This window comes from Anoplophora glabripennis, unplaced genomic scaffold (genome assembly GCF_000390285.2).
Source record: "Anoplophora glabripennis isolate ALB-LARVAE unplaced genomic scaffold, Agla_2.0 scaffold231, whole genome shotgun sequence".
In the NCBI taxonomy this organism is placed as follows: domain Eukaryota; kingdom Metazoa; phylum Arthropoda; class Insecta; order Coleoptera; family Cerambycidae; genus Anoplophora; species Anoplophora glabripennis.
In genome coordinates, this window is record NW_019416343.1 from 12,820 (window position 1) to 27,528 (window position 14,709).

Here is a 14,709-nt window from a genome sequence, read left to right on the forward strand (position 1 = left end):
AAATGTTTCACATGACTACTTGACTTTTTTATTAAAATTATAATTATATTCAATATCTTCGTTATTTATATATGAAAACACCATATACGTTGTTATAAAGAGGATTTTCCTTTTCTTCTAGTGAGGGAAAAATTCAATATATCGTCTATAACGAAAACAAAAGTTGACTACCACAATTCTAGAGATACGTTGCTATTAACAGCAAAAATCGATTCCTCACATCATTTTATACCATCCTACACATTTTCATACAAACCAAGTGAAATGCGACTAAAAAACGAACTAGCATCAAATCGGTTTCCTTTGAATATCTTCGGAGCCATTCGGAATTTGATAAATTTAAAAACGAATTCGTGATCGGTTTAAAATTCTGCACATTCTTGCTCATTTAAGCATTTTTGTATCTCTTAAAATAAGAAAGATTGTAACCCTAGACAGGGTGTTTGGAAAAGTTTGTACAAAATTTAAGGAGGTGAAAATATAGCTAAAAATAATAAAAAAGTTTCTATAAACATCGGTCCTCCGGAGCACCGTTACTGAGATATGGCCCTCCAAATCCCTTATCATTTGGATATTTTTTAAAATAACTTTCTTTCAGATTAATATAATGGATTAAAAATTGTAGGTAATAATCATATCATAAGGGTCTTTAACTGTCATAAGTTTTATCAAAGTCGGTTGTAAATAAGGATAGTTTTCTAACAAAATTTTTGGAATTTTTTTTATTCCTTTGAATTATAAAGCAAATATTATTTTTATTTAATTAGGTTTTTTTAAAGAAAAAATGTCACTAATTTTGTTTTCGAATTGTGCGTAGTTTAGCCAGAAATAATTATTTTTTAAATAATGTATGGCTCAGAACAGTAACTTTTTTTAACATTTTCACACTGTAGGCATCTTTCATGGTGACAGTTTCGTTGTAATGATAGTAATGATATTAATGATTGTCACTTTTGCGTGCTATCGTTTAAATTCTTACATTTCTTTATCTTCTTAGTTGTGATCTTTGTGCTTGACTTTGCATTCCATTCGATTTTTTTACAACCATGAACCATCATGAGCAGGCGCTCTTCTTAGACGTGCAGTAGGATTACGTTAAAAAAATTCTAAAATTACTTCGTCTAAATCATGCCTACGCCTCCTTGGACAGCCAAATTCACGAAATCTTGGAGTTAGGGCTCCTGATTCCATCGTTCTTGCATGAATTTTCCCAAACAATCTTGCAGAGGTTGCCTTCTATCAGGGAAACGTTGCCGATACTCCTTTTGAGTCCCCAGACCATTTCCATTAGAGAAACCATAAATAAAATGCATGTCGGCATATTCATGATTGTAAAAAAAATCGAATGAAATGCAAAGTCAAGCACAAAGATCGCAACTAAGAAACGTAAGAATTTAAATGATAGCATGCGAAAGTGCCAATCATTAGTATCATTACTACGAAAATGTCACCATGAAAGATATTATGTGAAAATGTTAAAAAAAAGTTACTGTTCTGAGTCATACATTATTTAAAAAATAATTATTTCTGATTAAACTACCCAGAATTCGAAAAAAGTAGAAATTTTTTCTTCAAAAAATAAATTCATTAAAAAATAAAATTATTTGCTTTATAATACAATGGAACAAAAAAAAAACGGAAAATTTCTGTTAAGGGTAGTTAGAAAACTATCCTTATTTACAACCGATTTTGATGAATCTTATGATAGTTAAAGATCCTTTTGATATGATTATTACCTACAATTTTCATTCCATTATCTTAGTCAGAAAGATAGTTATTTTAACAAAATATCGAAAGGATAAGATAAGACATATCGCAGTAACGGTGCTCCGTAGGACCAATGCATTTTTTGGCTCTACTTTCACCTTCTTAAATTTTGTACCAATCCTTCCAATATTCCTTTCGTTTCAAACAATCTTCGTTACTTATTCTGCCTGTGAATCAATAAATTGCACCTACAGTATTTTCCTTTATTCAGTACCTACTCACCTGATATCCACAATCGGACCTGTCTGGTTTCCAGTTACCTTGGCTTCCACAACATACTAATGGTTTCGGTCCACATACAGACTTCTTTACGAATTCCATTTGCTTCGGCTTTCGCTTTATTACAGCGTCTAGAAGAACATGGCAACCAAGTATGGATTTGCATGTTCCCAATTCTCCATTTGGGGTTTTGCAGGAGCTATCCAGTTCTGAAGAGAAAAATATTACAATGTTTTTTTTCCTGTTTATTAGTTGAATGGTATTATTTTCCTAAACAAAGCTTTGGTCTTTCGTTATATTTTCGATGTCAGTTGTGAATGCTTTTCAGCTATAGTGACTTTTAATGTTCAATATGTATCATGGATATCACTTGTTCATAGTTTTGAATTATTTAGATTTTTATTGTTTATCTGAAGAATTATATCGTTTAATAGCAATTTTAACATTAAATAATAAAAATTATCGGAACAAATTATGAAATGACTATAAGAATGTAAAAAAATGTTTACTTACGTGCATATGCAGTTTGTAATGTTAGCCATAAAATCAGGAAGATTATTTCGTAAGCATTATACATTATCACAGATTTATCTTGATGACCCCAGTTTCAAACGTATTTATGCTGTGTTTAAGCGTATATTCGCACTAACTTCGTTGCGGTCTGTTTTCATATAATTTTTATCAACTTACGATTAGTTTTGTTTTCAAGATTTGGACAGTAACGTACGTTAAGTGCATTTTGTATAACAGGGTGCCCGTTTTTGAGTAATTGCTAAATTTTTGGGGAATAACGCACAACAGTCTTTAGATTCAAATTGAATTCGACAAAATTTATGATCTTGATCCAATGCAGAAAACTTCTTTCTAAATTTTTTCACTCTCATTAATTTGGATTCAGTACATCCAATTATATAAGAAAACCACTTGATCAAGTCCAGAACAAATTTTTTCGAATTTTTTTTGCTCTCACGTGGTTTTCTGCGATTTTTTACTATTTTTTGCCAATTACTCAAAATTTTGGAGGTGTTTGAGTTAAACAGACTTCAGATTCGGATTTAGCACATTAAAATACACAGCCTATTCGGTCAAAGCAGAAAGCATAGAACACTTTTTTGTGTTTCGAAACGTCCAAAATCGTTAAACAACTAATAATAATAATAATAAGACCTGCTTTTCTATCATATTACTAAATGGAGTCTTAAGGTGGTACGAAAGACTGCTTACCGAATTTAAGGTCATACCGGTTTGTCGATAGCCAGCAGGAATTTTGGCTGGGAGATTGAAGAACGTAACATAGAGAAAGATTTAAGTGATTGAATAAAGTTTTCTTCTTGTACGGGTTTTTCAGAATCTGTCTTGGATTCAGACATATTATTTGGCAAACTTTGCTAGATAAGTCTGTTTCATTAATCATTTGGAGATTACTGATATAGCCCTATGTTTTCAAATGCCCTCAACAAATTTAAATATTTTTTATGTTCAATATACAATTACGTCTAATTTTTCATTATTTGGAAAATGGAAAACCTGATGTCCTCATTAAAGGATTTGCTTTGGTTGTCTGTACAACCAGACAGGGAACAGCGTATTTCATAATGTTATTATTAATAGAAGTTTCATATAAATCGATCACAAACACGCACAATATAAATCGCTATTTACTCTCCACGTGACGTCACAACATGGCTGCGTGTATGCGCAGCAACATATGTCTTTGCATCGTGATTCTAGGACCCAATAGTCCTTCAATTCATAGACTGGAGAGTGGCTCCTACTACTTACCAACATGCATCTTCTTCTTCTTCTTCTTCTTCTAGTGGTTGGTGCTAATAAGTCCCATAGCACTGCGGCCTGATTAGGCCTATTGTGCGTCCCACTACTAGTCGTATTCAGCAAGTAGATTTGTCCTTTTTACAAAGTTCAAAAGCTTCCTCGCTGACACTTCTCTCAGTTCCTTGGGTTCCAAACAGGGTCTCCCAAGGAGCGCCATTCTGCTACGTGCAAATCCCGGGCACTCGCCCAGGATATGCAGAGAAGTTTCATCCGCCGATTCACATCCTCGACAGACCGGACTGTCTACAAGCTTTAGCTTATGTAGATGTTTCCTAAAGTGACAGTGTCCCGTTATGAGTCCTGTCACTCTCCTGAGCCGGATTCTGTTCAAGCTCAGTAAAAACATGCATCTTAGAGTTCTGGAAAGTGTGGCAGAATGAAAGTAATAATTATAAATGAAATTTAAAAGCGACCATTTATATCTTCAAATTTATCTTTGCGAGAAGTTCTTTAAGTAAAATTTTCAATAGGTGCCCTTCCAAGCAATCCAGCACTGGTTCTGCGTCAATTAAATCAATTAAAGAATTGTTTGATATGCAGTTTATTACATTAAGACAACACAGAATACTGATTTATTTTATAAAGTATAATCACAGTCTAATCGCCTGATTAGTTAATCAAGCCTTAACCGAGACTCAAAATACTGGGCCTAAGGTTAATATCTCATTTGATAGAATTAAACATAATGTAATACACATAGTTATGAACCATAGGATAGATTTAAATATATGTTCATAAATTTTTAAAGAATGATGTAAGTATAATAGTACCTATATTTTATAGTAATAGGCCAACCAGTAGAACATTAAATCAGTGATTTTATGACAAAAATACTAGTAGCAAACGGACTGTGCATGCCATCTTGGAAAAGACATATTTTTAAATTCCGGCTGAAAAATTAAAATCGGACCACCTTCAACGCATCCAGAAACTTTGCAAAATAGTGCTTCAAAAAATTCAAATTGCAATTATTGTGCCAAAACTAAGTGCCTACTTGTGCACATAATTCCACTACTTTTGCGCACAGGGTCATCTCTACAACTTAAAAAATGGCGAAGCAACGAATTTTAAAAAAAGTCCTATTAATTAAATCTAAACAAACTAAGTTATTTATTGAGACATTTATATTACACTGTATTAATATTTATATTTTTAGTCGTACAATTTCTGAACTTAAAAACTGGTGTACAGGAAATATTCTCTGTAATATTTTTCAAAACAGATTGATTTGTAGAGGCAGACTTAACAGTCGCGTGGCAGAAAGAATTGGAGGTTGAGGGTACGGTTACTAACGAATTAGATCCAGTACTTGAAGAAACTAATTAATTTGCTATTATTTATTCGATTGTGCAGAGAATTTTGTATGTATCATTTTGCTACTTGAGAAGACTTCCAACCTTCATGCCCTTTTAATGTAATATCCGCACCTGCATTTACCAACATAGTCACTGCGGTATGACGGAAACAACAGTACTTTTGTGGGTTGTCTAGATTCAGAAATGTGGCAAATTGTTTTGGCACTTTGCCCAGTTTATATTTCCCAATTATTTGTCGTGTAGGTACATTTATTTTTTTGGAAATTAATAAAAAAATACCAGAAGGAACATTATAAGGTATCAAAGCCCAGTATTTTTTATAATATTATAAAAATCTTCCGTGATTGTAAACTCTTGGTTTTTTAATTTTTGTATTAGGAATTACAATTAGTATTGCGGATCCCAAATTTTTTATGTCGGAAATAATGTTGTAAAGCTCATTCTTGCGACAAGCCCCAAAACATCAAAAACAAGGGCGACCTAAAAATAGAAACTACATTATATACATAAATTATGATTTTTATTACCTTTGTAGCTAAACATATCTCATCTGGAGCATTTTCTAAGAATAGCTTAACATTTTCTTCTGTAAAAATCTTCGATTTCTTTGCTACACTTTGCTGCTTCGCTATCATCATTGCCTTTAGGATTATAAAGGCTATTCCACCTAAAAGGGATTCTTCTGTAACTCAGTAACTGTAAAATTTATAATAAAAATTGTTTTAATAAAAGTTGCCTGGTATCATGTGGGTATGCAAAGAAAATATTTTTAGCCATTTCGAGTAGGCGCTGCATAACTTTGTAGGAAATGAAACACCCTGTACATTATTACGTTTTTGAATTCCTTGGTTAATTTAGGTAGAGTTTAAAAGTACATGGTGTTTAAAACTTACCATTGTAATCGAGATAATCAGCTGTTTTTGAAAAAAAAAATACGATTTCAACTCTAAATGAGACTAGATAGCGTCTAAACCGTAATAGTTATAAACCTGCAGTTTTCATAGTTCGTTTTGGCACAAATTACTCTATCTTGTCATCTGCGAGAAAAACGTGTACGTTATTCAGACTCGGAAATACTGAAACCTACATCTTACGAGTTAAAAAACCTTTTTTTCAAATGGAATGACCCATATTAATTGTAATAGGTGAATGCAAAATTCAATGGCCTTTCGACTGATATGAGGTTGTCCATACTTATCTCTAACAGTTTTCCAGATAAATCAGGTTCTTTTCTAAAGTTCGAAAAAGTAGTTATGTAATAGCGTCAAGAAGGCCTTGCAATTATTGTATTAGTATAACGTCGATACATAGGATGTTACAAAAGCACAGCACAGCACATCCTTATCGCATCCAATTACACCAAGAGTTACTAAAAGTAGATTTTCAGAGGAGACTAGAGTTTTGTCAGTGGACACTTGAGATNCTATGTTTCTCTATTAAAATACTTAAGTACATATTTACATAAAAAAGGTTTTTTTTTTTCACAGTATGCTTTGTATGACGTCCGCTTATTATGACGTGTTTGTCAATTCCTTTCGATGTCATTATAAACGGATTCCACTGTACTTTTCATAAAAATGGTTTCGTTAATAATCATAATTGCCATTATTATGAGACCTCACCAATTCTGGACAACTCATAGCCAACGATCGATGGTCTTTGAACGTTTGGGGAGCAACTTTGGAAACCCATATCATTGGACCATTCTTTTTTGACCAGCATCTAACTGGAGCAGTTTATTTAAACTTTTTAGCAAACACCCTAGGAGATTTGTTAGGCGACATTCCTTTAGCTACACTTCGGACAATGTGGATGCAACATGATGGTGCTTCATCTCACATATTGCTGCGGTTCGTCAGTTTTTACATGAAACTTTTCCCATCAGATGGATTGGGCGCAAAGTCCTTTAAATCATCGAAAAATGCAATGAAAACATTTTCGGAAAAGGAGTATGTTTCCTTTTCTTGTTATCATCCCTTAACAGTGCATAATACTTTTCATATTCATGTCCCGATTTTTGCGGCAGCAGGCTCTCGCTTATATTATTTGCGTAATTTGTAATTTCAAGTGGAGTATTATAAAATTCTATATCTGATTCCCTCGATTTTTCACTCATTATTTTTATTTACATTAAGAAACTACATGCAAAACACATAAGAAGTAAGTGCTTCAGAATAAATATTCTAAATCAACAGTGTGAATTTTTGCAATCTATTATTAAAAATGATTTCGGAATTATTAGATTCGTTAATAATCCCGGAGGAAATATTTTATAACATTGTTTGCTATCACAGTTTAATAATATCGTGTTGCTAGTAGCTTAATAAAAAATTAATAAACATTTTTGTATGCAAATATGGGAATAAATCTTTGACAGTATTGGAAAACCCTATTGCGTAATTAATTATAAGCTAAAATTTATCAGACCAAAATAAAAAATATTAGTGATTAACAGTACTAAGAAACATTTTCGATATATATAGACGTGTCATCATTTGGGTTAAAATTTATCGCAAAGAAGTTGTACACTGGTAGATTTCATCCAGTTTTAATTTTCCTTGTTTATATTAACATTCGAGTGGACATTTTGAACAATTTTTATAGTCTTCAGATTTGTTAGTCTTATCACAGACAATATATAGCGTATCGCTACAGACTGCTCCTTAAATACTGGAAATTGGCAACCCGAAATGGAAGCAGGGTCTCCTTAGCCGGCTTCCAGCTATAAAATTTAGCGTGGTAACTCTTCTACTTGGTAATAGGCGGCAGTTCCAGCGGTGGCTTTGTTGCCAAATAATAACTACTAAATAAATTTAATGCTTTCAATTATGTAATTAAAGAGATAAGGAACTTATCTTGTGTTTGGAAATCACATTTGCCTTAAATGTNAGATATTCGTTGATTCTTTAAAAACATTTTTATCAATACCTACATCATACATTGAAGTAAATACAGTAACGCAAAAAACAGATATTGATAAAAAAGTGTACAAAAGAAATCCGTAAGTACGCCTGGCAACATTACCAAAGTCTTGTTTATATGTTGCTAGGATACGCTTAGATATGCGGGCCGCTGTATTTGATTCTTCCTAAAATTCTGCTGGTGGTGTACTCTACCGGCAATTCGGAAATTTAAAACTGCTGGCCTATTCCAGGAGCGGTCTGTGGCGATAGCTATTTTGTCTGTGGTCTTATTAATAAATGTTAACTAATGTTTAAACTTTAAACACAAATAATTATTATTTTTATTTATCAGGCCACTTTTATTGAAATATGAAATTATATTTTTTTAAATAGTTGTAATAAGCCAGTCATTATAGCTTTTTTTTGGAAAAAAAATACTATTAGAAGTTTTTTGCGGAATATTGTTCAGAAACGTGTTATAAACAAAATATCAAAAAATCAACTCGAGACTAGTTGGGAAACTTTGTTAAAACGATGGTTAAAGTTATGGAAAAGTGGTTTTTTGACTCGCGTAAAAAAACTATTATTCATAGAGAAAAAAGGTTTATGCAAAAAGGTAGGTATTAAATAAATCTGTAAAATAAAACAAGTCTGATTAAATTCCGATAATTTGTTTATGCGCAAGAGCTCAAAAATGGTCGAAAATGGCCGTTTTTTTCAATTGCTAATATAATTAATGCAATTTTCATCGCAGACACTTATAATTCAGGATTTTTGAGGCTTTTTGCACCCTTAATAAGTAGTAAAAATTTCAGCCCGAAAGCTTCATTAGTTTGGCGTTGGCGGAATTTGTTATATAAGAAGATGCCATTTTCAATAGATTTTTCCCAAGCTTAAAGGCGTTGCAGAGTTTCGATCATTAGTTGTTGTTGTACCTAAATAGTTGTATTGACATATGCATTTACTAAGAATTTAATTTTTCAAATTTAATTTGTTTAAAAATGACTGAAAAAATGTTAATATTTATTAAATCGTTAAGATAGGTAATTATTATAAAATGAAATAGTAACGTCTATAGTTTAGTTAGTACTATTTTTCTTCGAATTTAAAATAAAATTGTTGTTCTAAGTTGATTACAAGCTGAGAAAATTTTTTTTTATTTAATCGCAGTGTCCTTAATTATTAAGAACCGAAATTTGGAGAGAGCATACATTAAAAGCTATATTTTCATGTCCTACATTAACATTAAGGTGAATTCAGCCATTTAATTGTAAAAAAGAAGATAGCGGCGATGCGTTCTATTACTCGGTCTAGCGAACGAGTGGGAAGAGGGAGGCTAAATAAAAAATTAAATCTCGGGTTGAAATAATGTTAATACAATAGTTTGAATGCTCATGAATTTTCGCGCTACCACAAATTAAAAAAAGAATCATCTCGATAGGTTCATTATTAACCGAGATATGGCTAATTTTTCCAAATCCATCGATTTGAAGCCGCTCGATCATTTTCCCGCGCCTGCTCCGCCTCGCTCTCCCCACGCCTTCGCTAGACCGAGTAATAGAACGCATCGCCGCTATCTTCTTTTTATCTTAACAATTTAATAAACATTAACATTTTTTCAAGGTCATTTTTAAACAAATTAATTTTGAAAAATTAAATTCTCAGTAAATGCGTATGTTAATACAACTATTTAGGTACAAAAACAACTAATGATCGAAACCTCCAGATAATCTCCAGAGGTCACTTCCACCAGCTGGTCAACATGTATTTGGACGTAAAATTTCTCTCGGTTTCCGATTCCGGGCTCAAAAAATTATATTATTTAAAAAACAAAATTTGACATTCATTTAACCTTGATACAGACGTGCTCGGGTTATACGAATACCGGGATCGTGATCAGCGATCTCAAAAACATAGGGGTCAACTGGTTTGAGAGAAGGTTAGTCTCAATTTCATTTTGTGGCCTTGTTTTATCGAGGAGACCGCAGCGGCCTCTAGTGAGGCCGCAGAATTACTTATACTAGATACTACCCAACAAATTTATGCAGAAACTGCAACTGCATCAGTATGCCAACAGACATGTGATGGTTTTCTTAATTTTTCGTTTAGTGACGTCAAGCAAATAAAATAATATTTCGAATTACAATAAAAAAGCATATATTTAAAAAATATATATATTTTTGAGGAATGAACATTTCCATTTTTTTGCGGTTGAAGGAAACTACTCTATTGTGTAAATATTCATGACTATGTTGTCTGCATGATGGTCAGCATTTTTTCTTCAATTATTCTCTTATTCTATCATTTGAGACTTGATCCATGGTAGGAACTTGGCAATGTTCGTGTATACTCCTGGTAATCCCCTCATTCCACAGCCTGCTCCGAAGCTCACCACACCCGCAGCGTACCAAGTGTTATCTTTTTGCATCATCAGGGGACCTCCCGAATCTCCAATACAGCTGCCCGCATTTTCTTCACCTCCCGCGCAGACCTGTGACTCGTTGAGATATATTCTGTAAATCCTGTATTTTTCTATGCACGCCGATTTGTCGAACGGAGGCAATCCGACAAACAGTTTTACCTTGCTAAAGGATGCTAAAAAAAATAGACATTATTGCATTGTTGTGCATGAGTGGTTTAAACTTTGGTTTTCTAGGGAATCGGTGCCGTAATAAATGGCCGCAATTAAACGATGTCACAAAAAACTTTCTGATAGATGTATATGATATGATTGTAAAACGTAAAAATGCGGCAAAGACTTTGACGGGAAATGGTACGGAGATAAACACTTGCAACGGCTAACTATTCATTGTTGTTTGTTAACATTCAGCCCTATGCTGTAAAAACATTGAAACTGATTTCAATCTTGAGGCGTTTTCAATAAAAATCGACTTACTTTTCAACTTTGGGGAAAGCTGGTATGCAGTGAGAACACTTGACTACAAAACCTTGAAATTAAAATAAAAAATTCCTTTGGCAACGTCGCATTTGCGGTATCGCGAACATTAAAATTTTTAACAAATTATACAGGGTTAGAACTATTTAAAGGGGACTACAGGAATATCGGAAACCGTTAGTCATACAGGGTGGCCCAAATTACAAAAAAGTTGCACAATTATGGGGCGAGAGTTTTGGTGAAAACAGATCCAAGATATCTTCGATAGTTTCTGAGATATCTCGAAAAAAGTGAAAATATCGATTTTCTATTTTTCGTTATAACTCATTTGTTTTTTAAGATAGCCTCACGAAATTTTGTATCTAGGCATTATCCAACATGGCGATTTTAATGGTGAGTTCAGATTTTTTCTATCTTCCATTGTTTCAGAGTCGCGATAGTCAACTTTTTTTTTCTTATGGACGCCATATTGGTTCTCCTCATGGATGGATAAAGAAAAAAAATACGAATTCAACGATGTATCACACTTTACAAAAATATCCTGTCTGCCTGCAGCAATTTGAATTTCTTTTTAATTTTTCTGAAATAGTAGGCTGATGTCCGAATTGTCATTTTCTTTAGTGTAAAACATAACATGGTGTTCCATTTAAATTAACAAAGTTAACATCCGGGGCCATTTTGTTTGAACTTCATTTGTTTTTCTACATCATTTTCGAAAACTTCATAAAAAATAGTGCAATTTTTGCATTGCACATTTTTTTATAACTCTTAAAACAAAAAAGTTAAAGGGGGGTCAAAATATAGTGAATCACCCTGTACATTAAATGGGCCTAAGTACTTGGACGTTCTACAAAATTATGTAGAGGAATTTCTGCAAACATTGCCAGTTATGCGTTATGTGGAATGCTAATATCAGCATGATGGTGCTCCAGCAGATAGTACCCTGCAAGAGAAACAATTTTTAAATAACAAATTCGGTGAACAGTGGATTGGGACAGACGGACCCATTAATTGGCCGGCCAGAACTCCGGACATGAATCCTATGGATTATTTCTTTTGGGGTGTCCTAAAGGATTATGTTTATCGAACCACCATAAACACTGTAGATGAGCTTCGCAACAGAATTACTCATTATGTCCATAACTCTCAAACAAATTCGACCAGTGCATTTCTGAAAGAGTGAGGCTTTGTATTAATAATGAAGGAAATCACTTTGAACATATTTTACACTGAGTTTTTTTTAATTTGTTTTTGTTTTGAGTTTAATTTGCTTTGTATAATAAAAGGTTTGTTTTATTTACTTCATATTTTATTTATTGTTTGATACAGAACAACATCGTAACAGTAATAATATTTTACATTTCATGTTTTACACTAAAGAAAATGACAATTCGGACATCAGCCTACTATTTCAGAAAAATTAAAAAGAAATTCAAATTGCTGCAGGCAGACAGGATATTTTTGTAAAGTGTGATACATCGTTGAATTTGTGTTTTTTTTCTTTATCCATCCATGAGGAGAACCAATATGGCGTCCATAAGAAAAAAAAGTTGACTATCGCGACCCTGAAACAATGGAAGATAGAAAAAATCTGAACTCACCATTGAAATCGCCATGTTGGATAATACCTAGATACAAAATTTCGTGACGTTATCTTAAAAAACAAATGAGTAATAACGAAAAATAGAAAATCGATATTTTCACTTTTTTCGAGATATCTAAGAAACTATCGAAGATATCTTGGATCTGTTTTCACCAAAACACTCGCCCCATAATTGTGCAACTTTCTTGTAATTTGAGCCACCCTGTATGACTAACGGTTTCCGATATCCCTGTAGTCTCCCTTTAAACAGTTCTAACCCTGTATATTAAATGAAGTGGTCTAGTATTTAGTTGTATTATGATATAGGTATTTTCTTAGTTCAAAAGGGATAGACAAAAGTTGTCAAAAAATTATCATTTTAAACAATTACAGTCAACATAATTAATTATGTACAGGGTATTTAGAAGTTATGACAATTTAAAAATCTCAAGAAGGCGTTCTTCGTACTGGCGTTGCTATGGTAATAACAAAAAAAAAAAGTTCAAACAAAACTTATGAAGGGTTTAACAGTGTATCTAAAAAGTGTATTATCGATTTCGAAGAAACGACAATTGTAGCACTAAAGCAGCTGTGCCCTCTGGCGGTAAAGTTACAAACTTGAAAATATTTTAAATAAATTTCTTTTGTCCGTATTTGTTAATAGATTTTTTTACCCCATAATCGTAGCACGTCTAGTTTCCTATATACAGCCGTTCCGAACCGTTAATGGATCATCCTGTATAATTAAGCTTAATTTCTTTTGCTATATTTGTAGTTATATTAAATATTTTGTGTATGTACACTTTAGCGACACGCAACAAGTACCTGCGTTTTTCCAAAATCATTTGGAAGAAAACATGTATAGAAACACTACACCTGTGCTCAACATCATTACGATTTTCTTTTTTTTAACGCTACGTGACCTCAGTACCGTCATATTACGGCGACTATTTCAGCACGTTTTTCCTAAAGAATCAAAGCTTTTGCGAGACACTCTTAGAAATATAATAGTATTATGTGAAAATAAATGCAAAATGAAGCTAATGTTATATAAATAAAAAAGTCAGTTTTTGTGTACAGAACGAGTAAAATATTTGTACTAAAACTTTAACAGCTGATAGAAGAATTATAGAAAAAATCCACATAAAAAATTTTAGAGATACAGAGTATACCTTTATTGTTTGACACAAGGAAAACTACATCCACAATTAAAATTCCATACATAGGAATATACGGTATTATCAGAAAAAATAAGGAGAATTGGTAACAAATTTAACATTAGTACAGTTTTTCAGACAATTAATACTATAATTTTTTTTTGTCAAAGACATGCTCAAATGTTCAAAATTAAAAAAAATCCATCTAATGCTTCTGAATATTGAAGATATTATCCTTACTCACAAATATTAAACCAGCGAGCAAAGATTAATTAAAAAGACGGGAACTTGAGAAATCAAACATTTCTGATCGGTCAAAATTTTGGAGAAGGGAAATAATACCGTTAAAAGAAAATTAAGAGACCGCGATTATTTTGTTGAACGGCAAAAGATGTGTTTCACATTACTCTGATTGAAAGCCAGTCACAATAAGTTAAATAAGGTAGATATAGTCTGTACAACAAGTTTATGAAATATCATAGGAATATGAATGTGAGATCGTTTGGATACAGGAAATTTTATGAGTTAACTAAAAACTTTTTGACGATTAATTGCTTTTATAGTATCACTGAATATAATGAATATACAGGGTGTCCGGTAAATACCTCCTAATCTCTCGGGAGTGTATAGGGGAGGTCAAAATAAAACTAGTCCTTCCTATAATTTTTTTTCCTAATGTGCCCCCTAACGGAGTTATGGGGGGTCAAAGGGGTACCTAGAAATTAACGTTTAGAGTTATAACTTTGAAACCACCCTGTATATTTTAATAAAATTTTCGTACGTTGTATTACACATGGAGCTCTACGATTTGATGCTAAAATCAACTTTTTGCTATTATCAGGTGTCCAGAAACGGACTGGCCCTATCACAATTTTTCTCAAAATTTTGACAGAAGTAATTTTATCAAACTGAAAATATTATTATTAGATACTCTGAAGGTTTTTCTTTAAAAATGGTACTCTTTATTTATTTCGAAAAAATGAACGGTTTGCGAGATAAATCGGTTTTGAAAAAAATTGGTAACAAATACAACAAC

General features: G+C 32.6%; 3 protein-coding genes across 3 annotated transcripts in view; all 3 read right to left on the minus strand.

Moving 5' to 3' along the window:
• LOC108905491 (serine protease 7) overlaps positions 1–2,640 on the minus strand; it is a 10,964-nt gene extending 8,324 nt beyond the window's left edge. The window contains exons 1-2 of the mRNA XM_018708364.2: positions 2,500–2,640; positions 1,990–2,195 (exon numbers count right to left, since the gene is read on the minus strand). Coding sequence (XP_018563880.1) covers positions 1,990–2,195; positions 2,500–2,563 — 270 coding nt within the window. The 5' untranslated portion in view covers positions 2,564–2,640. The remainder of the gene's footprint in view (positions 1–1,989; positions 2,196–2,499) is intronic.
• Positions 2,641–10,196: 7,556 nt separating this feature from the next.
• On the minus strand, positions 10,197–11,815 carry LOC108905484 (serine protease 7-like). Its single transcript, XM_023454174.1, has 2 exons — positions 11,773–11,815; positions 10,197–10,633 (listed from the first exon to the last, which is right to left on the minus strand). The coding sequence occupies exons 1-2, from the start codon at positions 11,813–11,815 to the stop codon at positions 10,332–10,334; spliced, it is 345 nt and encodes a 114-aa protein (XP_023309942.1). The 3' UTR covers positions 10,197–10,331.
• Positions 11,816–11,821: 6 nt separating this feature from the next.
• LOC108905485 (serine protease 7-like) overlaps positions 11,822–14,709 on the minus strand; it is a 17,965-nt gene continuing 15,077 nt past the window's right edge. The window contains exon 5 of the mRNA XM_023454169.1: positions 11,822–11,877. Within this exon, the coding sequence (XP_023309937.1) occupies positions 11,822–11,877 (56 nt within the window). The remainder of the gene's footprint in view (positions 11,878–14,709) is intronic.

Excerpts from the sequence above, each read along its gene's own strand:
- LOC108905484 (XM_023454174.1), bottom strand. The coding sequence starts at position 11,815 with ATGTTTGCAGAAATTCCTCTACATAATTTTGTAGAACGTCCAA. Across the intron at positions 10,634-11,772 it reads TAATTTTGTAGAACGTCCAA|CATCCTTTAGCAAGGTAAAA; the intron begins GTACTTAGGCCC and ends TATTTTTTTTAG.